The following is a 23,231-nucleotide window of genomic DNA, read 5'->3' as shown; positions in this document are numbered from 1 at the left end:
CCTCTAGTGGTGGCTGCAGACAGTAGAATGTTATCAAGTAACTCTTAAGTATTTAGAATGAAAACTCATGATTTACATCATGCCTAACCCCAGTCACATCCAGAGCTGCAGGCACAGTTCTGCTTTATTATTATGTCTCTTACTCCAGTTACTTCCAGAGCTGCAGTTGCAATTCTGCTTTTACATCAGGTCTTTTACTCCAGTTACCTCCAGAGCTGCAGTCACAATTCTGCTTTTACATTCCCCCATTTATGTTGAGTATCAGTACAGGTTAAGTAAAGCAGCAGTTCTCACAACTTCTAAGTGTTATCTGTAGTCTTCCCCGTGAGACGGTGGTCGGGGTGGAGCGCTGCTCTCGGGATGACCAGTACTCAGTTTCCAGAGTTTTCATGAACTTTCTGCATTTCAGGAGTTCCGAGCCCAACAGTCACTTGGTTGAAAGAAGAGTCTCCGGAAGACGTTCTATGGGTCAAACCGGAGACCCCGGGATACAAGCTGGCCAGCTCCAATATGCACCACAGTCTGATCCTACTGGACGTCGGCACCGAGTTCACCGGAACCTACACCTGCATCGCCACAAACAAAGTGGGTCAGTCCATCTGCAGCGCGTCTGTGGAGGTACTAGAAGGTAAATGTCCGGGGGAGAGAAAGGTGCCGGTCACCAGGGTGGGGGGAGGAGGTGCCGGTCACCAGGGTGGGGGGAGGAGGTGCCGTTCACCAGGGTGGGGAGAAGGGGAAGGTACCGTTCACCAGGGTGGGGAGAAGGGGAAGGTACCGGTCACCAGGGTGGGGTAGGTGGTGCAGGTCACCAGGGTTGGGAGGAGGGGAAGGTGCCAGTCACCAGGGTTGGGAGGAGGGGAAGGTTCCGGTCACCAGAGTGGGGGGAGGAGATTCAGATCACCATGGTGGGGAGAAGGGAAAGTGCCGGTCACCAGGGTGCGCGGAGGAGGTGCAGGTCACCAGGGTGGGGAGAAGGGGAAGTGCCGGTCACCAGGGTGGGCGAAGGAGGTGCAAGTCACCAGGGTGGGCGGAGGAGGGGAAGTGTTGTTCACCAGGGAGGAGAGAAGGGGAAGTGCTGGTCACCAGGCAGGGGAGAAGGGGAAGTGCCGGTCACCAGGGTGGTCGGAGGAGGTGCAGGTCACCAGTGTGGGCGGAGGAGGGAAAATGCTGGTCACCAGGGAGGGGAGGAGGGGAAGTTCTGGTCACCAGGCAGGGGAGAAGGGGAAGTGCCGGTCACCAGGGTGGGTGGAGGAGGTGCCGGTCACCAGGGTGGGCGGAGGAGGTGCAGGTCACCAGGGTGGGAGAAGGGGAAGTGCCGGTCACCAGGGTGGGCGGAGGAGGTGCAGGTCACCAGGGTGGGAGGAGGGGAAGTGCTGGTCACCAGGGAGGGGAGGAGGGGAAATGCTGGTCACCAGGCAGGGGAGAAGGGGAAGTGCCGGTCACCAGGGTGGGCGGAGGAGGTGCAGGTCACCAGGGGGGAGGGGAAATTCCGGTCACCGGGGAGGAGGGGAAGTGCCGGTCACCAGGTAGGGGAGATGGGGAAGTGCCGGTCACCAGGGTGGGCGGAGGAGGTGCGGGTCACCAGAGTGGGCGGAGGAGGTGCAGGTCACCAGAGTGGGCGGAGGAGGTGCAGGTCACCAGGGTGGGAGGAGGGGAAGTGCCGGTCACCAGGGTGGGAGGAGGGGAAGTGCCGGTCACCAGGGAGGGGAGAAGCGGAGGTGACGGTCACCAGGGTGGGCGGAGGAGATGCAGGTCACCAGGGTGGGCGGAGGAGGTGCAGGTCACCAGGGTGGGAGAAGGGGAAGTGCCGGTCACCAGGGTGGGCGGAGGAGGTGCAGGTCACCAGGGTGGGAGGAGGGGAAGTGCCGGTCACCAGGGAGGGAGGAGGGGAAGTGCCGGTCACCAGGGAGGGGAGAAGCGGAGGTGCCGGTCACCAGGGTGGGCGGAGGAGGTGCCGGTCACCAGGGTGGGTGGAGGAGGTGCAGGTCACCAGGGTGGGCGGAGGAGGTGCAGGTCACCAGGGTGGGAGAAGGGGAAGTGCCAGTCACCTTGGTGGGCGGAGGAGGTGCAGGTCACCAGGGTGGGAGGAGGGGAAGTGCTGGTCACCAGGGAGGGGAGAAGGGGAAGTGCCGGTCACCAGGGTGGGCGGAGGAGGTGCAGGTCACCAGGGTGGGAGGAGGGGAAATGCTGGTCACCAGGGAGGGGAGAAGGGGAAGTGCCGGTCACCAGGGTGGGCGGAGGAGGTGCAGGTCACCAGGGTGGGAGGAGGGGAAATGCTGGTCACCAGGCAGGGGAGAAGGGGAAGTGCCGGTCACCAGGGTGGGCGGAGGAGGTGCAGGTCACCAGGGGGGGAGGGGAAATTCCGGTCACCAGGGAGGAGGGGAAGTGCCGGTCACCAGGTAGGGGAGATGGGGAAGTGCCGGTCACCAGGGTGGGCGGAGGAGGTGCAGGTCACCAGAGTGGGCGGAGGGGAAGTGCCGGTCACCAGGGTGGGAGGAGGGGAAGTGCCGGTCACCAGGGAGGGGAGAAGCGGAGGTGCCGGTCACCTGGGTGGGCGGAGGAGGTGCAGGTCACCAGGGTGGGCGGAGGAGGTGCAGGTCACCAGGGTGGGAGAAGGGGAAGTGCCGGTCACCAGGGTGGGCGGAGGAGGTGCAGGTCACCAGGGTGGGAGGAGGGGAAGTGCCGCTCACCAGGGAGGGGAGGAGGGGAAATGCTGGTCACCAGGCAGGGGAGAAGGGGAAGTGCCGGTCACCAGGGTGGGCGGAGGAGGTGCAGGTCACCAGGGGGGAGGAGGGGAAGTGCCGGTCACCAGGTAGGGGAGAAGGGGATGTGCAGGGCACTAGGGTGGGGGAGGCGCCCCAGGGTAATTACCGATAGATCAGCCTCTTGTGCCTTGTGTTGCAGAGAAGGAGGCACAGATCCTGACAGAGGCTGATAAGATCGTGAAGGAGGTTCTGAGGTCGTCTGTGCAGGGGTGAGTGCGGGGGTTGCCCCCACACATAGTAATAATCTGACTAATTAGAGGGAAGACCTACATTTTCTTTGTCACCAGTGGAGGGCGATGCGCCTGGCCCGCGGGTATAGAGCCCAGTGGACACATTAATGCGCCGTCTCTATGTCATGGCGGCAGACAGTGCGTTCATCGGTACATGTTGCTGGTGGCTGCGGCAGCGATGATCATAAGTGTAACTGACACCAAACCCCCCCAATGAGCACCAAGAGCTGCCGTCTCCATTGCCAGGAGCATGTGGCCCCCTACACGACACAGTGGTCCCTGTCTACCCCTCTGATTGACAGTGTAGAGAACATCATGGGGCCGCCAGGCTCGGTGACATCTGCCCGGTATTGCCGGTGCCGGTCGTGTCCAATATCTTCAAGATTTGCTGTGGGAGAATGTGGAGGAATCCCCGAGTAATGATGGGAATGTTATATGAGGGGGGAGGGGGGAACCCCAGCCGCCATGACTCCTCCCACACACCGCTCCCAGCTCATTATTATCACATCCGCCACTTATCCATCCGAGCTGAAGCTCCAGTCACACAACATGGTGGCAGCCACAGCATCACCACATTGGAGATATTCCGGTAGCGCCGTGTTCTGAGACTCCTCCTGAATTCTTTGTTTTTACAGGAACGTCGGGATCTCGGTGCAGTCTCCAGAAACAGACGGTGAGCGGCCGGGACCCGGGACTTGTCATTGTGGATTCCTCCAGTTTCCAGTCCTTCTTATAAGGCGTCTCCGGCCTCCTCTCCGTTCCTCATGGGGGAAGGTTTGATGGTTATATGGGTTAACCCTTTGTTTTCACTGTTTCCCGCAGGTGACACCAGAATGGCGCTGAAGTCGCACATTTCATTAACCGATGTGGGGACGGAAGAATTTTTCCAGAAACTGACGTCACAAATCACAGAAATGGTCTCCGCAAAAATTAATCAAGGTAAATGGATCATCCATGGGGCGGCTCCATGCTGAATATATCTCTCTGTATAGAAGGTCAGGTTGCCTAGCAACCACCTGTCTTCTGCCTAGGTGACCACCACGCAGCTACATGGACCGGTGACAGAAAGTTCTATCCACTCCACAGTAGAGAGAACTTCCTGCCAGCGCCTCAGTCCATGGTGGTCACCCAGGCAGAAGACAGGTGGTTGCTAGGCAACCTGACCTTCTATACTGAGAGCAGCAGGGAAATGTAATTCAACCAAGACAAGGGAGAGACTGTGGAACAATGGCTTTATCTGCTAGGAAGGAGGGCCCCGCGTGACCCCAGGCACTATTTTTAGCACATGATGGATCCTGTCATTACCAGTGATCACGTCTTCAGTGCTCAGCTGCGGCTGGGATCATTACAACACATGACCGCTCTGTGGTTATTATTGTCTGGGGGCGGGGCGATATCTGGGACCGCCCCCGTGTGTAATACATCATCAGCCCTGGGGAGTAGCTATCTAGTCATGTGGAGGGGGTCCATGGAGAGGGATGCACAGCCTAGAGTGGTCCCTTCCTCTCCCCGTGGGTGGCCCCAATATTTAAGGCAACAATAACGTGATGTAATGGGAATGGGCCGGAGGGTAACGGACGGTGGACAAGCAAGAGTGTCCGGTCCCTGGCTGGGGGCTGCGTGCACCTATAATTGGGCGGCCTCGTGTTATGTTTTGCCCTCATTCTCCGGCTCACTGTCTGTAGCTCAGCGGCTGATTAGTAACTACAACTCCCAGCCGGCCCTGGGCAGATAAGTCATGAATTCTGGACTTGGATTTGTCTCATATTTGGAGGTTGTTCTTCGGATCTTTCCTCTTTCTCGTCCGCTTGCAGCCTCCCTCCGAGTACCCGGACTGCCCGGCATGGACAGTGACGATGAGTCCAAGACTCCTTCAGCCTCGCCGCGTCACGGCAGGTCCAGGCCGTCCTCCATCGCTGTGGAGTCTTCATCTGAGTCTGAGGACGGGGACTCCCGAGGAGAGGTAACGGCCAGGGGCCCCCGGCAGGGTTTTTGCTTTTTATGGATCCTGCTTCCCGTCTGGGTGACTAACGTGTTCACTTGACAGATCTTTGACGTCTATATGGCGACCGCGGATTACAACCCTATGACTGGCGAGAAGGAGACGATAACCCTGAAGGAGGGGCAGTATGTGGAGGTGCTGGACTCTGCTCATCCGCTCAAGTGGCTCGTCCGCACAAAACCAACTAAATTTAGCGCCTCCCGACAGGGCTGGGTGTCTCCCGCTTACCTGGACAAACGTCTGAAGGTAGGTCTAGCCATCACATGACCCTGCACCTGATGTGGAGGAAGGTACGGAGGGTCTGCAGGTTCCACGTCAGGGGCAGCTGTAAACGTGGCGTCAGGGGCAGCTGTAAACGTGGCGTCAGGGGCAGCTGTAAACGTGGCGTCAGGGGTAGCTGTAAACGTGGCGTCAGGGGCAGCTGTAAACGTGGCGTCAGGGGCAACTGTAAAAGTGGCGTCAGGGGCAGCTGTAAACGTGGCATCAGGGGCAGCTGTAAACGTGGCATCAGGGGCAGCTGTAAACGTGGCATCAGGGGCAGCTGTAAACGTGGCGTCAGGGGCAGCTGTAAACGTGGCGTCAGGGGCAGCTGTAAACGTGGCGTCAGGGGCAGCTGTAAATGTGGCATCACGGGCGCACACACAGACATCATACAGCCCTATAGTAAAACATAGTACGACCCCCACCCCCTACTGATAGCGCTGATGACTCCGCAGCCTTGATGTTCAGACATTGGGGAGCTCTGGTGCAGCAGCATCTCCCCTCCCCGTGTAACGCCAGCAGATTTATTCGCAGGGAGCACTCCCTATTGATGAATCCGGCTTGGACTGTAATTGTCAGGTCGAGAATTTGTGTTATAAATGGCTCTGATGTCTCGGCCGCTTTTCATGTCGCACAACGTGGCGCAGGCACTTTATAAATGTGACGCTCGGTCTGAACACCACATGTATCCAGCCCAGACAACAGATACAAGTACATTCATAAATCTCCCCCATACAGCTCCAAATCCCCTGCATGATACAACCCCACCACTAGGGGGAGCTCACTGCAAATGGATTTATACAGCCACTAATGAACTCAATGGAAGCTGTAAATATCTCTGTTCACTGAGCGCACCCTAGTGGTGGCTGCAGGGAGTTCAGTGCCGGCCCCCTATGACTGGGGACCCCGTAGCAGTGGCGTTGTCTGCCTTTGTGTGACTTAATCATGTCCTCTCCTCGCCATGCTCTGCCCTAATGCGGCCCGCCTTGTGGACCAGAGGGTCCCGGGACCCCAGTTCTCCTAATAGTTGGGGTGAGTGTCCCCGCTACTTCCAGAGAGTGACCCGATAATCACATTCTCTGACATGTTATGTTTTTCCTTGAAGTTGTCACCGGAGTGGGGAGCAGGAGACCCTGCTGAACTGTCTGGAGAATCCCTCTCAGAAGAAGAATACAAGAAGAAGCTCAGGTACAAAGTCCCCGGTCCCTAATATTACTAATGTCCCTCGTGTCTCTTATGTCCCTCGTGTCTCTTATGTCCCTCGTGTCTCTTATGTCCCTCGTGTCTCTTATGTCCCTCGTGTCTCTTTAGTCCCTCGTGTCTCTTTAGTCCCTCGTGTCTCTTTAGTCCCTCGTGTCTCTTTAGTCCCTCGTGTCTCTTATGTTCCTCGTGTCTCTTTGTCTCTTATGTCCCTCGTGTCTCTTATGTTCCTCATGGAATTATCCGTGCACATGTTCCCCGGTCTGATAGAGGTCCTGAGATCAGGAAGACACGTGTTCTCTTATAATGAGTGTCAGCTCTGGAGGCACAATGTTATAACATGCAGTCATTGTCGTTAGCACAATCATCCAGGACCTGCTGAGCTCAGAGAAGGAATATGTTAGGGACCTGCAGTTCCTCCAGAGCCATCACCTGAGTTACACTGAGAGCTGCACAGACATCCCCGAGACCGTGGCCACTCAGAAGTCCGTCATCTTCAGGAACATCAGCGACATCGGGGACTTCCATGGAAGGTCTGTACAGAGAAGATCTGTCTATACCCAGCGTGATGTGAGTGCCAGCGGTGTCTCTCCATAACTGTCCCTAATGCTCCATGTCACAGAACGTTCCTCCAAGAACTGAAGAAGAGCGACACGGATGACGATCTCGCGATGTGCTACATCAGAAACCAGGAGGAGTTCAACAAGTACATCATGTATCTGGTGGGCCGTGTGCAGGCCGAGTCCGTGGTAGTCAGTGACGCCATCCAGGAGTTCTACAGAGTGAGGAGCTTCTATCTATCTATCTATCTATCTATCTATCTCCTATCTATCTATCTATCTATCTATCTATCTATCTATCTATCTATCTATCTATCTATCTATCTATCTATCTCATATCTATCTATCTATCTATCTATCATCTATCTATCTATCTATCTATCTATCTATCTATCTATCTATCTATCTATCTATCTATCTATCTATCTATCTATCTATCTATCTATCTACCTATTCTACAGTATCTACCCCCGCCCCTTATCTATTATCTATCTTCTTTCTAGCCATCGTGGTGTATAATTAGAATTTCTGCTGGTAAAATATTTTGACTGTAAAATTAAAAAGCTGAAAATATTCCGTATATTCGGAGCAATGAATAATCGAAAAAGGAATCTCCTATCTGCTGGAGTTAAAGTTTTATTACAATCAGGATTGTGAGCAGAATATTCTTTGCTGTTGCAGCTTCTGACCAGCAGAGGACACTGTTGAGACGTTTCTTGGTTTAGTCGGCGACCACCAGCAATGTACTACATTAGGGATATGATATATATATATATATATATATATATATATTAGGTGCCTCAGTTTCCACTCTCTGCATATGATGTATGTTTTGGGGGCGCACAGTGTAGTGTCCCCCTCCATATATGATGTGTGCTCATCTGTGGTTCATTTCAGAAATACACTGAGGATACTCTGGTGCTGTCGGACCCCTCCACACCCCCGGCGCCTCCTCTCCAACATTACCTGGAGAGGCCAATAAGTAGAATTCAGCGCTATCAGGTCATTCTCAAGGTAAGGAACGGACGCCGACTCCACAAGGTAAAACAATCTCATTTGTAACTCCGCGGATAAGATGAGAGATAAAGGATTAGGAACCGCTATGGGCGCATCCTCCACGCCTGCTGGGGTTATGAGACCACGCTGGAGGTATTTGGCAGCCACTCATCTCTACTTTACTGAAACGACATGCATGCTGCAGCTGTGCTGCCCAGAGCTGGGGAACATATGTGTTGGGTGAACGACCATTTTTTAGACTATTATAGTCCGATAAATACATTCACACTGGTGGAAAGGCGGAGGAGAGGGCTCACGGAGCATCTACAGGATATTTTTTAATTTATTGCAAGTTTTTAAAATATTCTGTAAATGTTTATTGTGTAAATCCTCCTGATCCTGCAGGAAATGATCCGGAACAAGGCCAGGAACGGCAAGAACTGTGCGCTGCTGGAGCAGGCCTATTCAATCGTATCTGCGCTGACCCGGAGGGCGGAGAACTTCCTGCACGTGTCACTTATAGAGAATTACCCCGGGACGCTGGAGGCGCTTGGAGAGCCCATACGACAGGTAATAACTGCTCAGCGCCATCCTAATGGGCGGCGATCACATTATCGAAACCCCAAGGTCGACTGTAAAACAAGATGGCAGGATCCCAGGGGCCACATAGGCCCTCACAGCCCTGCAGTCCTAGTCAGATTAGTTCTCCCCTATGCAGCCGGTTGCCATGCTCCTCCCACAGTAAAATAAAATAATGGTCCCCAGTTGAGATACTTGATTGTTGGGTGGAGTGACCCTTTAATTATATCTGGAATAAGATCCAGGCCTACAAAATGTCTCAATTTCTGATGGACTGACGCGTTTCATGGACCTTTAAATGGGGACTTTCGAAGAATCTTTTTGGTCAGGTGGAGAAGACAACCACAAACGTAGGAGATGAACCTGCACAATGTCCGCACTAGTGAACCGCGTGGAGTCGTGTCACACCCTGAGCGGACAGCGTCCTCCTTTATTTCTGCCTTGTGATTGGTTCTCCCTCTGGTTGTCACTGTCCTGTGGAGCGATGTTTAGTGTCGTCTTCATTTTCTTCCATTTAGGGCCACTTCATTGTCTGGGAAGGAGCTCCAGGGGCCCGAATGGCGTGGAAGGGACACAATCGTCACGTCTTCCTGTTTAAGAATTATGTCATCATCTGTAAACCTAAGAGAGATACCAGGACGGACACCTACAGCTACGTCTTCAAGAACATGATGAAGGTCTGTACAAGGGCATCATGGAGGGAGGGAGCCGGTTAATCAAACCTCCAGTCACATGCAGAGCTGCAGTCACAATAATGCTGTTGCATTGTGTCTCATACTCAAGTTACATCAAGAGCTGCATTTATAATGCTGCTGATTTCCTCCTCTGCAGATACTGGTCAATTGTTTGATGTAGGGAGAAATCTCCCACAATGCCTCTAGCCGGGTAATGAGTTATTATTGAGGCTTGGAGGTGTTTGTCAGGGGTGGATTGGCCATTTGGGCAGTGTTCAGTGGTGACCCAGAGCCCGATGATCAGGTCAGATGTGCACTCATATAAGTGTCACTGCGAGTCTTGGTTGATAAGGGGCGCCTGACTTGTATTGCCTGGCAGAAAAGGAGAGAAAAAGAGGGAGGTACAAAATGATATATAGAAATAGGTGGTCAGGCTACGCGTTTCAGCACCGGACGGCGTCTTCATCAGGCCAATACAATTGTGGTGAATGAAAGCAGTTTAAATACACAGCGAAATACTCTATGGAACTATCTCCCTCTTATTAACGGCGCCTTTTGTGGTCCTAGTTTTTTCTCTCTTTTTGTGCTCGTTTGTTGTTGCGTTTTATGGACCTGGCAGTGCAAACCCTCCGAGGTGAAGCGCATTTTATGATCCCTCCGGCTCTCTATTAATCACCTGGGTAATTTGCACTATGCGGCGCCGTGTTTTGTTTCCTCTCTTTTATTGCCTGGGGCCTATATAACCACCATGATGTCAGTGACGTTCACCGTGCAGATCATCCCAGCATGACGTGGGGTTCACATACTTTCTGGATATGCCCTCAGTTTCTGTATCAGCCTCTTGTTGACTGTTTCCTCCTCAGCTGACGAACATTGATGTGAACGATCAGGTGGAAGGAGACGACCGAGCCTTCGAGATCTGGCACGAACGCGAGGACTCAGTGCGCAAATATTTGCTGCAGGCGCGGACGGTGATCATTAAGAATTCCTGGGTGAAGGAGATCAGCGGCATTCAGCAGCGCTTCAGTCTGCCGCTGTGGAGTGAGTGTCACCAAGTCTGGGGGGGGGGGTCACCGGCCTGGAAGCAGCGATCCGACCCGCCAATGTTATGTCCGCCACCACGTCGCCCCCCAGTGGGCACTACAACTAATACACCCCCATCCTGGATATCTCGTCCTTGACCCTATAGGCCCCCCCATGGTCTGTACGGGGGAGGGGTTGTATTATATTATATCACATGACTCCGGCCTTTGGGAGAACAATTCTATCCTTCCTAAACATTTATTGTATTTGGGGGGGGGGGGTGATGTATGAGAAGAGGAGGAGGGTCTGCTTTATTCCCAGTAACAGCGCCCCCTCCTGTCCATGGCCGTGACTACAGCCACATTCACCTGAATACCACACACAGCCATGGACAGGAGGGGGCGCTATTACTGGGAATAAAGCAGACCCCACTCCTCTTATCAAACGTCCCCTTTATATCTGTTGGAGAATGTAGGAGGGGCCTCGACAACCCCTCTATAGCTGTAGTAATGCGTCTATAATGGGGTGCAGCACGTCGTATTTTATGACTTTCATTGCTTACTATGTCTAAATGTCTTGTATTGCAGACCCCCCGCACTTCATCGAGGTGCTGGCAGATTGTTCAGCTGAGCTGGGAGAAACGGTCAAACTGGCGTGTCGTGTCACCGGGACCCCAAAACCCACCGTCAGCTGGTACAAAGGTAATGATGGCAGCGCTTACCTGAGTGAAGAACCGGGACCGTGCCGGGGAGAGGAGCAGCGTGAGGAACCGGGACCCCCAATCTAAAACCTATACCCCTCCCCCCTCACAACCTGACTGGTCATCTATAGTCCTCGTGAATAATGGGGCGTCCCCGTCCCGGGGCTCAGCCTGTGAGATGAAGACATCAGCTACACCAATTACCTATCTAGTAGTTTGTTACAATGTATCAGTCTGGGGTCCGGGCTGTTTACCTAACAGAACATTAGACTGATACAATTGTAACAAATTCTCAGCTAAGAGAAGGACTTGGTAGGATTGCTGCCCTTGGATGTACATGAAAATGTTCTTATTCAATGACAGCAAGCAGAGATCTTGTCAATGATGAGGAATTGAAACAGAAAGTTGTAGAACTTCCCATTGTACAGAGATTGAGCTTCATTTCTATCACTCTGTAATGAATAGTGACCGCGTGTCATGGGGGGGGATCTTTATACAGACAGACCCCCCAGGGCAGAGACCGGGGCTACATACAAATACAAACACCACTATAAGGCCGGGCTCCCGCGGGTCGGTGCGTAAAAACTGCAGCGTATCCGACCTGGAACCCACAGCAGCTTCCGTCCAAAAGACCGAACCGTGTCGTTGTGCGTTTTTGATGGAGTAACAAACAAACGTCCGCACTTACCCCCCCTCCCCCCCCTCTTCCCTGTGCGTGGTCCGGCCCCCCGGGATGACGCTGTGATTGGCTGCAGCAGTCACATGGGATGAAACGTTCTCCGAGGAGGCCGGGCTGCAGGAAGCAGGGAGTTCTGGGTAAGTATGATTTTTTTTTTTTACTGAGTTGCAATTTTTGCGGCAGAATTGCTGTGATTTCCCCCCCAAAAGTCGCAACACTCGTCCTTCTGTTTCGGATTTTACATCCCCATTGAAATCACTGGGGAAAACCTGCAACAGAAAAGCGAGGAAAACGCAGCATAAATTGACATTAACGTTTACGTGGCGTTTTTTTCCACATCGCGGGCCGGAGATTCTCGAAGTCTCATCCACTTTGCTGGTTCTGTAAATTCCGCAGCGTTTACGCTACGTGGGAGCCCAGAGACGGGTGACAGGAGATGACAGTTCTGCCCCATGTACCGCGGTACCGGCCTCAGAGACGGGTGACAGGAGGAGCTCTGCCCCATGTACCGCGGTCCCGGCCTCAGAGACGGGTGACAGGAGGAGATCTGCCCCATGTACCGCGGTCCCGGCCTCAGAGACGGGTGACAGGAGGAGCTCTGCCCCATGTACCGCGGTCCCGGCCTCAGAGACGGGTGACAGGAGGAGCTCTGCCCCATGTACCGCGGTCCCGGCCTCAGAGACGGGTGACAGGAGGAGATCTGCCCCATGTACCGCGGTCCCGGCCTCAGAGAGGACAGGAGGAGACAGGTGACAGGAGGAGCTCTGCCCCATGTACCGCGGTCCCGGCCTCAGAGACGGGTGACAGGAGGAGCTCTGCCCCATGCAGGAGGAGCTCTGCCCCATGTACCGCGGTCCCGGCCTCAGAGAGGACAGGAGGAGACGGGTGACAGGAGGAGCTCTGCCCCATGTACCGCGGTCCCGGCCTCAGAGACGGGTGACAGGAGGAGCTCTGCCCCATGTACCGCGGTCCCGGCCTCAGAGACGGGTGACAGGAGGAGCTCTGCCCCATGCAGGAGGAGCTCTGCCCCATGTACCGCGGTCCCGGCCTCAGAGAGGACAGGAGGAGACGGGTGACAGGAGGAGCTCTGCCCCATGCAGGAGGAGCTCTGCCCCATGTACCGCGGTCCCGGCCTCAGAGAGGACAGGAGGAGACGGGTGACAGGAGCTGCTCTGCCCCATGTACCGCGGTCCCGGCCTCAGAGACGGGTGACAGGAGGAGCTCTGCCCCATGTACCGCGGTCCCGGCCTCAGAGACGGGTGACAGGAGGAGCTCTGCCCCATGTACCGCGGTCCCGGCCTCAGAGAGGACAGGAGGAGACGGGTGACAGGAGCTGCTCTGCCCCATGTACCGCGGTCCCGGCCTCAGAGACGGGTGACAGGAGGAGCTCTGCCCCATGTACCGCGGTCCCAGCCCCCCCACATGATGATGTCACTTGTCTCCTCGCAGACGGTCGCTCCGTGGAGGTGGATCCGCACCACATCGTCATTGAGGATCCGGACGGTTCCTGCACCCTGATCCTGGACAATATGAGCGGCGCCGACTCCGGGCAGTACATGTGCTTCGCCAGCAGCCCGGCGGGCACTGCCAGTACACTGGGCAAGATCCTGGTCCAAGGTGAATGTTGCTGGCGGTGGAGGAGCGGTCGGTGTCTCTCTGTTCCGGAGGTGGAAACTTCATCCAACCCAAGTCTGCCCTGTAGTCAGTCACCGAGGGGTTAAACAGAGCAGGACGGGCATTACACGGGTCACACTGACGCTGCATATAGCGCTGAGTAACTGTAAATCCCTATATGTACTGATCCTCAGCTACATCGGGTCTTATACTCCAGTCACATCCAGAGCTGCATTCTAGTATCTGCGGTTATATCATATCTACTACTCCAGTCACATCTAGAGCTACAGTCACCAGTCTACTGTAACATGTCCGATGCTTCAGTCACACCCAGAGATGCATCATATCTTATACTCTAGTCACATCCAAAGATGCATCATATTTTATAATCCAGTCACATCCAGAGATGCATCATATCTTATGCTCTAGTCACATCCAGAGATGCATCATATCTTATACTCCAGTCACATCAAGAGCTGCATCATATCTTATACTTCAGTCACATCCAGAGCTGCTGTCACCAATAAGCTGTAACATTATGTCCCATATTCCAGTTACATCTAGAGCTGCAGCATTTCTTCTACTCTAGTCACATCCAGAGATGCTTTCTAATTTCTGCTGTTACATCAGGTGTTTTTTTCTGGTAACATCCAAAGCTGCAGCTTCTGAGTTTATCACTACGTTTCCTGACAGACACTCCCCTAAAAGCTGAACCTCCTGCACCTCGCTGCCCTGCATATTGAGAGATGTAGTATTCATTACCGTGCACTGAACTAGCAGTGAGATTCTGTAACCTGAAATCTAGCAGGAAACGAGCAGAATTGTGACGGCAGCTGTGGGTGTGACTAGAGTATAAGACCTGATGTTACTAATGATGAGCAGAGCAGAGGATTTACAAGTCAATCGGCAGTGTTTCCACAGCAGCACAGATTATTTCAGGATAGGAGTTTGCTGGTTTTGTGGGGGGGGGGGGGTCACAGTGTTACATAGTGAGAGGAGCAGTGTTCCCACAGCAGCACAGATTATTTCAGTATAGGAGTTTGCTGGCTTTGTGGGGGGGTGTCACAGTGTTACCACAGCAGCACAGAGTATTACATAGTAGAAGGAGTAGGGTTCCTCAGCAGTGCAGAGTATTTCAGGGGAGGAGTGTGCGGATCTTGTTGGAGATAACAGAATGCAAGTTACAAAGCGGAGGCAGCAGGGTTGCCACAGCAGCACAGAGTATTTTGCCTTGTGTGATGAATTGTTCCTGTCTCGTCAGTTCCCCCCAGATTTATCAGTAAGATGCGGAGCGTTTACTTTGTGGATGGAGAAGATGCGCAGTTCTCATGTATTGTGGAGGGGGCGCCGTACCCACAGATCAGGTGAGTGACCCCCATCATGGTCTGTAGATGTGATGCTGAGAGTTGTAGTACACGAGTTGCCCCCTGACTGACGACGTGCGGTTACAGGTGGTACAGGGACGGACTTCTGCTGACAGACTCCAATAAACACCAGACGTTCGCTGAACCGAGGAGCGGCATGTTGGTCCTCGTGATAAAGAACGCAACGAAGGACGACACCGGACACTACGAGTGTGAGGTGCGTGTGTGTCGTGACATTGTGTCAGCGAACATCTCCATACTGTGTCCAGATAACCCAGAGCAACTATCCCAGCTGAGCAACGAGGGACCGCAGGGACACTGCAGAACATCGCGCCAATATACTGCCAGTCCAAAGAGTTCTCACACAGTGCCATACAGTGCCCACACAGCAGTACAGTGCCCGTATAGAGCCATATAGTGTCCACATGGAAACAAATGATGCCCGTAGAGTACCGTACTGTGCCCTATATAGCCAAACAGTGTTAATATTGTGCCAAATAGTACAATCATAGTGCCCTGATTTGTCTACATGGAGCCGTACAGTGCCCACATAGAGCGGTAAAGTGCCCACATAGAGTTGTACTGTGCCTACATAGAGCCGTACAGTGCCCACATAGAGCGGTAAAGTGCCCACATAGAGCGGTACAGTGCCCACATAGAGCGGTACAGTGCCCACATAGAGCGGTAAAGTGCCCACATAGAGCCGTACAGTGCCCACATAGAGCGGTAAAGTGCCCACATAGAGCCGTACAGTGCCCACATAGAGCCGTACAGCGCCCACATAGAGCCGAATAGCGCCATAGAGTTCCATACTTTGCCCACATAATGCTATAGTATGCCAACATAGAGCTAAGCAGTGCCCAGAGTGCCATGTTGTGCCCAGATAAATAAAACATTACACTTCTCCTGTCAGGGTCTGTAGAATATTCAGAGGCTGAAACAATCTGGCAGAGGGGTGATAAATCCAGGAGGGGTCACGTAACAGTCCAGGTTCTGTAGAGAGATAAGCGGCAACAGGTTGTAGAGAGGCAGAAAAGCTCAATAGTCTGGCAAGGAGGAAGCGCAAGGACCAGAGTTTTAGGCCTCGTTCACACAGTGCAGATTTGCTGCAGATTTTTTAAAGCATTTTTTTAAGCCAAAACCAGAATTGGACCCAGGAGACAGATATTCCTTTATACATTTCTTCTGTTCCTGGTTGTAAAATCTGCATCAAATCTGCACTGTGTGAACTAGACTAATAGTGCGTCAAACGAGTGAGACCAATCAGGTAATCCAGAGAGAAGCTCCACAACAGATTCAGCAGCCCCCGTAACTCTGTGAGGAGAGCGACTGCCGGGAGTATCAGGGGTTAAATCCTGCAAAGCCCACATTGTATCTACAGCCCCGCAGATCGCCAAAACAGGACAGCGCCCCCTCCTGATGGGCAGTGCCCCCTCCTCCTCCTCCTCATGGGCAGTGCCCCCTCCTCCTCCTCATGGGCAGTGCCCCCCCTCCACCTCCTCATGGGCATTGTCCCCCCCTCCTCTTCATGGGCAGTGCCCCCTCTTCATGGGCAGTGCCCCCTCCTCCTCCTCATGGGCAGTGACCCCCCTGTAGAATGGTGCTGCACTCTTGTTACTGTTTGGGAGGTTTCCAAGTTTCAAAGGTTCCTCAAGAGGGCTGGCACGTGGGTTATATCTTATACTCCAGTCACATCGAGGGCTGTTTCCACAATACTGCTGCTTTCCTGTTAGCTCTCAGACCTCACATGCTGGCACTGAGTATATTATAGTCTCCGCTGAGCTATCAGGGATGTTTCTATCAGCACCATGCTGACTGTTTCCAGCAGGATATAAGGCTTTCAATGATGTTCCCGTGTAACTTCTGCCTCCGTCCAGATGGTGAACAGACTGGGGTCGACGCGCAGCGGAGCGGAGCTGACCGTACAGACCGCAGCAATGATGGCGCAGGAGAGAAGAGGCGACCAGACCATGTGCATCGAAGGTAAGACGCCCCTCAGTGTAAGGATTGGTAGTGTCCGGGGATTGTAGGGATTCGTTAACTCCTTCATGACCCCAATACTGTAGATCATAGATTATGTCCGGACCTCGCTGTCGTATAACCATGAAATGAACCCCCGGCCTCCTGTGCACGTACAGATAAGTCCTGAATATTCCCAGAGCTGCTGAACGTGGGGGTGAACTGTATGTTATATGATGGAAAAAGGGGAACCAATCAAATGGATCAAAATATATTGTGGGTTCTGCTGCCCTAGAAAAGTGGCATCGTCACTGGTATTTATCATTAATCATCATAATATTACATAGAACTTGCTGCCAATGAATAGAGGTGCTATATGTGTCAGGTTACAACTTAACCAATCACTGAGAATGCAGCCTATCCAATCACTAGAGAGCAGCGGTGACATCACTGAGAATGCAGCCTATCCAATCACTAGAGAGCAGCGGTGACATCACTGAGAATGCAGCCTATCCATTCACTAGAGAGCAGCGGTGACGTCACTTAGAATGCAGCCTATCCATTCACTAGAGAGCAGCGGTGACATCACTGAGAATGCAGCCTATCCATTCACTAGAGAGCAGCGGTGACATCACTGAGATTGCAGCCTATCCATTCACTAGAGAGCAGCGGTGACATCACTGGGAATGCAGCCTATCCATTCACTAGAGAGCAGCGGTGACATCACTGAGGATGCAGACTATCCATTCACTAGAGAGCAGCGGTAACATCTCTGAGAATGCAGCCTATCCAATCACTAGAGAGCAGCGGTGACGTCACTTAGAATGCAGCCTATCCATTCACTAGAGAGCAGCGGTGACATCACTGAGAATGCAGCCTATCCATTCACTAGAGAGGAGCGGTGACATCACTGAGATTGCAGCCTATCCATTCACTAGAGAGCAGCGGTGACATCACTGGGAATGTAGCCTATCCATTCACTAGAGAGCAGCGGTGACATGACTGAGGATGCAGCCTATCCATTCACTAGAGAGCAGCGGTGACATCACAGCATGCAGCCTATCCATCACTAGAGAGCAGCGGTGACATCACTGGGAATGCAGCCTATCCATTTACTAGAGAGCAGCGGTGACATCACTGAGAATGAGGCCTATCCATTCACTAGAGAGCAACGGTGACATCACTGAGAATGCAGCCTATCTATTCACTAGAGAGCAGTGGTGACATCACTGAGAATGCAGCCTATCTATTCACTAGAGAGCAGCGGTGACATCACTGAGAATGCAGCCTATCCATTCACTAGAGAGCAGCGGTGACATCACTGAGAATGCAGCCTACCCATTCACTAGAGAGCAGCGTCTTGTTTATATGTGACGGATCTTTACGGCGTCATCCTCGTCGTCTTGTTTGGATCTCTCCAGTCGGATCACTGGCGTCTCCGGTCCTTCTCCCGATTCTGCTGATGGACATTTCAGAAGATTTACGTCTGGGATTTGAGGGCCTGTGTCCTATAGAGAGCCCCTGCAGCTGCTAATAGGGCCACGGAGAGGAGGGGTCCCAGCTCATCGCCCTTCTCTCCTACAAGGGATGGGTAGGTGGGAGATGGCACTCGGGTGCAGGACCCCTGGGTGGGGAGGGGTGATGATCTAAGCCTAATTCAATCATTTATTACAATTCTATTCTCATACAACATTTATACAGAGAAATCTCCACGTAACACTGATACCTGGGTCAATACTCTGCTTTACTCACCTGTTACTCATCCTGGGCTACATCCTGTATAATGCTCTAGTCACATCCAGAGCTGCAGTCACAATTCTTTCAGTCCCCTGTAACCTGAATAGAGTGCATTGTGGGAACTCTGATGACCGTGCGGTAAAGTTGAGCTTTAAAGCTCATCTGCAAACTGCAGCATTCTTCCATGTGACCCAAAGTCTCCATCATATTATCCCCCAGAATACAGAGCAGACGCCCCTACAACATAGAAATAGAAGAACTGACTGAATATTGTTAGATTTGGGGATGGTCATTGATTAGTTGGGATTTAGAAGAGTAGATACACATACATCATGAACTTCGCTGCAGCTTGGCATGTGTCTTGTGCACGGCTCACACCAGCATGTGGGATGTGACTACAATGTATGTTATTGCTGGATGGGAGCTCGTCCTGTGCATGCAGCGTCTCAAACCTCCTCACTAACCCCCTCTCCCCTCCGAGACCCGCTCATGGAGTGATAGTGACTGGTTTTGTGTTGTAATAAATGGGTTGTCAAGGCGCAGAATATAATATCACATCCCACTATAATAACAGGAGCATCTGCAGTAAAAACATCCTCAGGAGGAGAGCAGGAGGTGAAGTGAAGCAGAGCAGGAGAAAGGAAAGGAAAGAAGCAAGAGCAGGAGAGAAACAGAACAGGAGCAGGAGAGAAGCAGAGCAGGAGAGAAGCAGAGCAGGAGAGAAGCAGAGCAGGAGAGAAGCAGAGCAGGAGCAGGAGAGAAGCAGAGCAGGAGCTGGAGAGAAGCAGAGCAGGAGAGAAGCAGAGCAGGAGCAGGAGAGAAGCAGAGCAGGAGCTGGAGAGAAGCAGAGCAGAAGTTGGAGAGAAGCAGAGCAGAAGTTGGAGAGAAGCAGAGCAGGAGAAGCAGAGCAGGAGAGAAACAGAACAGGAGCAGGAGAGAAGCAGAGCAGGAGAGAAACAGAACAGGAGCAGGAGAGAAGCAGAGCAGGAGAGGAACAGGAGCAGGAGAGAAGCAGAGCAGAAGTTGGAGAGAAGCAGGAGAGAAGCAGGAGCAGGAGCAGGAGAGAAGCAGGAGGTGAAGTGAAGCAGAGCAGGAGAAAGGAAAGAAGCAGGAGCTGGAGAGAAGCAGAGCAGGAGAAATGAAAGAAGCAGGAGCAGGAGAGAAGCAGGAGCAGGAGAGAAGCAGGAGCTGGAGAGAAGCAGGAGCTGGAGAGAAGCAGGAGCTGGAGAGAAGCAGGAGCTGGAGAGAAGCAGAGCAGGAGAAAGGAAAGAAGTAGGAGCTGGAGAGAAGCAGAGCAGGAGAAATGAAAGAAGCAGGAGCAGGAGAGAAGCAGGAGCTGGAGAGAAGCAGGAGCTGGAGAGAAGCAGAGCAGGAGCAGGAGAGAAGCAGAGCAGGAGCAGGAGAGAAGCAGAGCAGGAGCAGGAGAGGAGCAGGAGAGAAGCAGAGCAGGAGCAGGAGAGAAGCAGGAGAGAAGCAGAGCAGGAGAGAAGCAGGAGCTGGAGAGAAGCAGAGCAGGAGAAAGGAAAAATGCAGAGCAGAAGGTGGAGAGGAGAAAAGCACAAAGAGGCGCAGAGCAGGAAGGGGGGGGGGGACCGAGCAGGAGGGGGAGAGGAGCCCGAGCAGGAGGAGGAGAGGAGCCCGAGCAGGAGGAGGAGAGGACCAGAGAAGGAGGAGGAGTGGACCAGAGCAGGAGGGGGAGAGGAGCCCGAGCAGGAGGAGGGGAGGACCAGAGCAGGAGGGGGAGAGGAGCCCGAGCAGGAGGAGGAGAGGACCAGAGCAGGAGGGGGAGAGGACCAGAGCAGGAGGGGGAGAGGACCAGAGCAGGAGGGGGAGAGGACCAGAGCAGGAGGGGGAGAGGACCAGAGCAGGAGGAGGAGAGGACCAGAGCAGGAGGAGGAGAGAAGCAGAGCAGGAGGAGGAGAGAAGCAGAGCAGAAGCAGAACAGGAGGTGGGGAGGAGAAAAGCACAAGGAAGAGAGGAGCAGAGCAGGAGGTTGGGAGGAGCAGAGCAGGAGAGGAGCAGGTAGTGGAGAGGAGTAGGAGGAGGACAGGAGCAGAGGAGGAGGGGATGAGCCGAGCAGGTGGTGGGGATGAGCCGAGCAGGAGGTGGGGAGGAGCCGAGCAGGAGGTGGGGAGGAGCCGAGCAGGAGGTGGGGAAGAGCACAGCATGCGGAGGAGAAGGAGGTGGGGAGGAGCAGAGGAGGAGTGGAGCAGAGCAGGGGAGGAGAAGTAGGTGGGGAGGAGCAGGAGGAGGAGAGGAGCAGAGCAGGAGGTGGGGAGCAGGGTGGAGATGAGCAGAGCAGGAGGTGGGGAGGAGCAGAGCAGGAGGTGGGGAGCAGGGTGGAGATGAGCAGAACAGCAGGTGGGGAGGAGCAGAGAAGGAGGTGGGGAGGATTAGGAGAGGAGCAGAGCAGGAGGTGGGGAGCAGGGTGGGGATGAGCAGAGCAGCAGGTGTGGAGGAGCAGAGGAGGAGGAGATGAGCAAAGCAGGAGGTGGGGAGGAGCAGAGCAAGAGAAGGAGATGAGCAGAGCAAGAGAAGGAGATGAGCAGAGCAGGAGGTGGGGAGGAGCAGAGCAGGAGGTGGGGAGGAGCAGAGCAGGAGGTGAGGAGGAGCAGGAGAGGAGCAGAGCAGGAGGTGGGGAGCAGGGTGGAGATGAGCAGAGCAGCAGGTGGGGAGGAGCAGAGGAGGTGGGGAGGAGCAGAGGAGGTGGGAAGGAGCAGAGCAGGAGGTGGGGAGGAGCAGAGCAGGAGGTGGGGAGGAGCAGAGCAGGAGGTGGGGAGCAGGGTGGAGATGAGCAGAGCAGCAGGTGGGGATGAGCAGAGCAGGAGGAGGAGGATATTAGCAAAGCAGGAGGTGGGGAGGAGCAGAGAAGGAGAGGAGCAGAGCAGGAGGTGGGCAGGAGGAGAAGGAGGTGGGGAGGAGCAGAGCAGGAGGAGGAGAGGAGCAGAGCAGGAGGTGGGGAGCAGGGTGGAGATGAGCAGAGCAGGAGGTGGGGAGGAGCAGAGCAGAAGGTGGGGAGCAGGGTGGAGATGAGCAGAGCAGCAGGTGGGGAGGAGCAGAGCCGGAGGAGGAGATGATAAAAGCAGGAGGTGGGGAGGAGCAGGAGGAGGAGCAGAGCAGGAGGTGAGGAGGAGCAGAGCAGGAGGTGGGGAGCAGGGTGGAGATGAGCAGAGCAGCAGGTGGGGAGGAGCAAAGAAGGAGGTGGGGAGGAGCAGAGCAGGAGGTGGGGAGGAGCAGAGCAGGAGGTGGGAAGGAGCAGAGCAGGAGGTGGGAAGGAGCAGAGCAGGAGGTGGGGAGGAGCAGAGCAGGAGGTGGGGAGGAGCAGGAGGTGGGGAGGAGCAGGAGGTGGGGAGCAGGGTGGGGATGAGCAGAGCAGCAGGTGTCAGGTGTGGAGGAGCAGAGAAGGAGGTGGGGAGGAGCAGAACAGGAGGAGGAGATGAGCAGAGCAGGAGGTGGGGAGGAGCAGAGCAGGAGGTGGGGAGGAGCAGGGCAGGAGGTGGGGAGGAGGAGCAGCAGGAGAGGAGTAGAGCAGGAGCTGGGGAGGAGGAGGAGAGGAGTAGGTAGTGGAGTAGGAGGAGGACAGGAGCAGAGCAGGAGGTGGAGATGAGCAGTGCAGGTAGTGGAGAGGAGCAGGAGGAGATGAGCAGAGCAGGAGGTGGGGAAGAGCGGAGCAGGAGGTGGGGAAGAGCGGAGCAGGAGGTGGGGAGGAGCGGAGCAGGAGGTGCGGAGCAGGAGGTGGGGAACAGCAGAGCAGGAGGAGGAGAGGCGCAGAGCAGGAGGTGGGGAGGAGGAGGACAGGAGCAGGAGGTGGGGAGGAGCAGAGCAGGAGGGGGAGGAGCAGAGCAGGAGGTGGAGATGAGCAGAGCAGGAGGTGGAGATGAGCAGAGCAGGAGGTGGAGATGAGCAGAGCAGGAGGTGGAGATGAGCAGTGCAGGAGGTGGAGGAGCAGAGCAGGAGGTGGAGGAGCAGAGCAGGAGGTGGAGATGAGCAGAGCAGGAGGTGGAGATGAGCAGAGCAGGAGGTGGAGATGAGCAGAGCAGGAGGTGGAGATGAGCAGTGCAGGAGGTGGAGATGAGCAGTGCAGGAGGTGGAGATGAGCAGTGCAGGAGGAGGAGATGAGCAGAGCAGGAGGAGGAGATGAGCAGAGCAGGAGGTGGGGAAGAGCAGAGCAGGAGGAGGAGAGGCACAGAGCAGGAGGTGGGGAGGAGGAGTAGGTAGTGGAGAGGAGGAGGAGCAGAGCAGGAGGTGGGGAGGGGAGGAGTAGGTAGTGGAGATGAGTAGGAGGAGGACAGGAGCAGAGCAAGAGGAGGAGATGAGAGCAGGAGGTGGGGAGGAGCAGAGCAGGAGGTGGAGATGAGTAGTGCAGGTAGTGGTGAGGAGCAGGAGGAGAGGAGCAGAGCAGGAGGTGGGGAGGAGCAGGGCAGGAGGTGGGGAGGAGCAGAGCAGGAGGTGGGGAGGAGCACAGCATGCGGAGGAGAGAAACAGAGCAGGAGAGGAGCAAGAGGTGGGGAGCAGGGGGGAGATGTGCAGAGCAGGAGGTGGGGAGGAGCAGAGCAGGAGGAGGAGAGGAGCAGGTAGTAAAGAGGAGCAGAGCAGGAGGTGGAGAGGAACAGAGCAGGAGGAGGAGAGGAGCAGAGCAGGAGGTGGGGAGGCGCAGAGCAGGAGGTGGGGAGGAGCAGAGCAGGAGAAGGAGAGGAGTAGGAGGAGATGAGCAGAGCAGGAGGTGGGGAGGAGCAGAGCAGGAGGAGGAGAGGAGCAGGTAGTAAAGAGGAGCAGAGGAGAAGGTGGAGAGGAGCAGAGCAGGAGGAGGAGAGGAGCAGAGCAGGAGGTGGGGAGGCGCAGAGCAGGAGGAGGGAGGAGTAGGAGGAGATGAGCAGAGCAGGAGGTG

General features: G+C 54.5%; 1 protein-coding gene across 1 annotated transcript in view; it reads left to right on the top strand.

Annotated features, from left to right (window-relative positions):
• The window catches only part of OBSCN (obscurin, cytoskeletal calmodulin and titin-interacting RhoGEF), a 297,141-nt gene that overhangs the window by 254,177 nt on the left and 19,733 nt on the right, over positions 1–23,231 (top strand). Inside the window, exons 67-84 of the mRNA XM_075847538.1 lie at positions 410–628; positions 2,905–2,974; positions 3,631–3,668; positions 3,818–3,934; positions 4,810–4,958; positions 5,043–5,243; positions 6,364–6,446; positions 6,818–6,991; positions 7,081–7,240; positions 7,916–8,032; positions 8,420–8,584; positions 9,112–9,270; positions 10,131–10,308; positions 10,878–10,991; positions 13,119–13,286; positions 14,545–14,647; positions 14,735–14,864; positions 16,525–16,630. Of these exons, the coding sequence (XP_075703653.1) occupies positions 410–628; positions 2,905–2,974; positions 3,631–3,668; positions 3,818–3,934; positions 4,810–4,958; positions 5,043–5,243; positions 6,364–6,446; positions 6,818–6,991; positions 7,081–7,240; positions 7,916–8,032; positions 8,420–8,584; positions 9,112–9,270; positions 10,131–10,308; positions 10,878–10,991; positions 13,119–13,286; positions 14,545–14,647; positions 14,735–14,864; positions 16,525–16,630 (2,451 nt within the window). The remainder of the gene's footprint in view (positions 1–409; positions 629–2,904; positions 2,975–3,630; positions 3,669–3,817; positions 3,935–4,809; positions 4,959–5,042; positions 5,244–6,363; positions 6,447–6,817; positions 6,992–7,080; positions 7,241–7,915; positions 8,033–8,419; positions 8,585–9,111; positions 9,271–10,130; positions 10,309–10,877; positions 10,992–13,118; positions 13,287–14,544; positions 14,648–14,734; positions 14,865–16,524; positions 16,631–23,231) is intronic.

The sequence above is a fragment of the Rhinoderma darwinii genome (assembly GCF_050947455.1).
Source record: "Rhinoderma darwinii isolate aRhiDar2 chromosome 5 unlocalized genomic scaffold, aRhiDar2.hap1 SUPER_5_unloc_2, whole genome shotgun sequence".
NCBI classification, from domain to species: Eukaryota; Metazoa; Chordata; class Amphibia; order Anura; family Rhinodermatidae; genus Rhinoderma; species Rhinoderma darwinii.
Note: the sequence above shows the minus strand (reverse complement) of the source record. Positions and strands in the feature narration are given on the sequence as shown.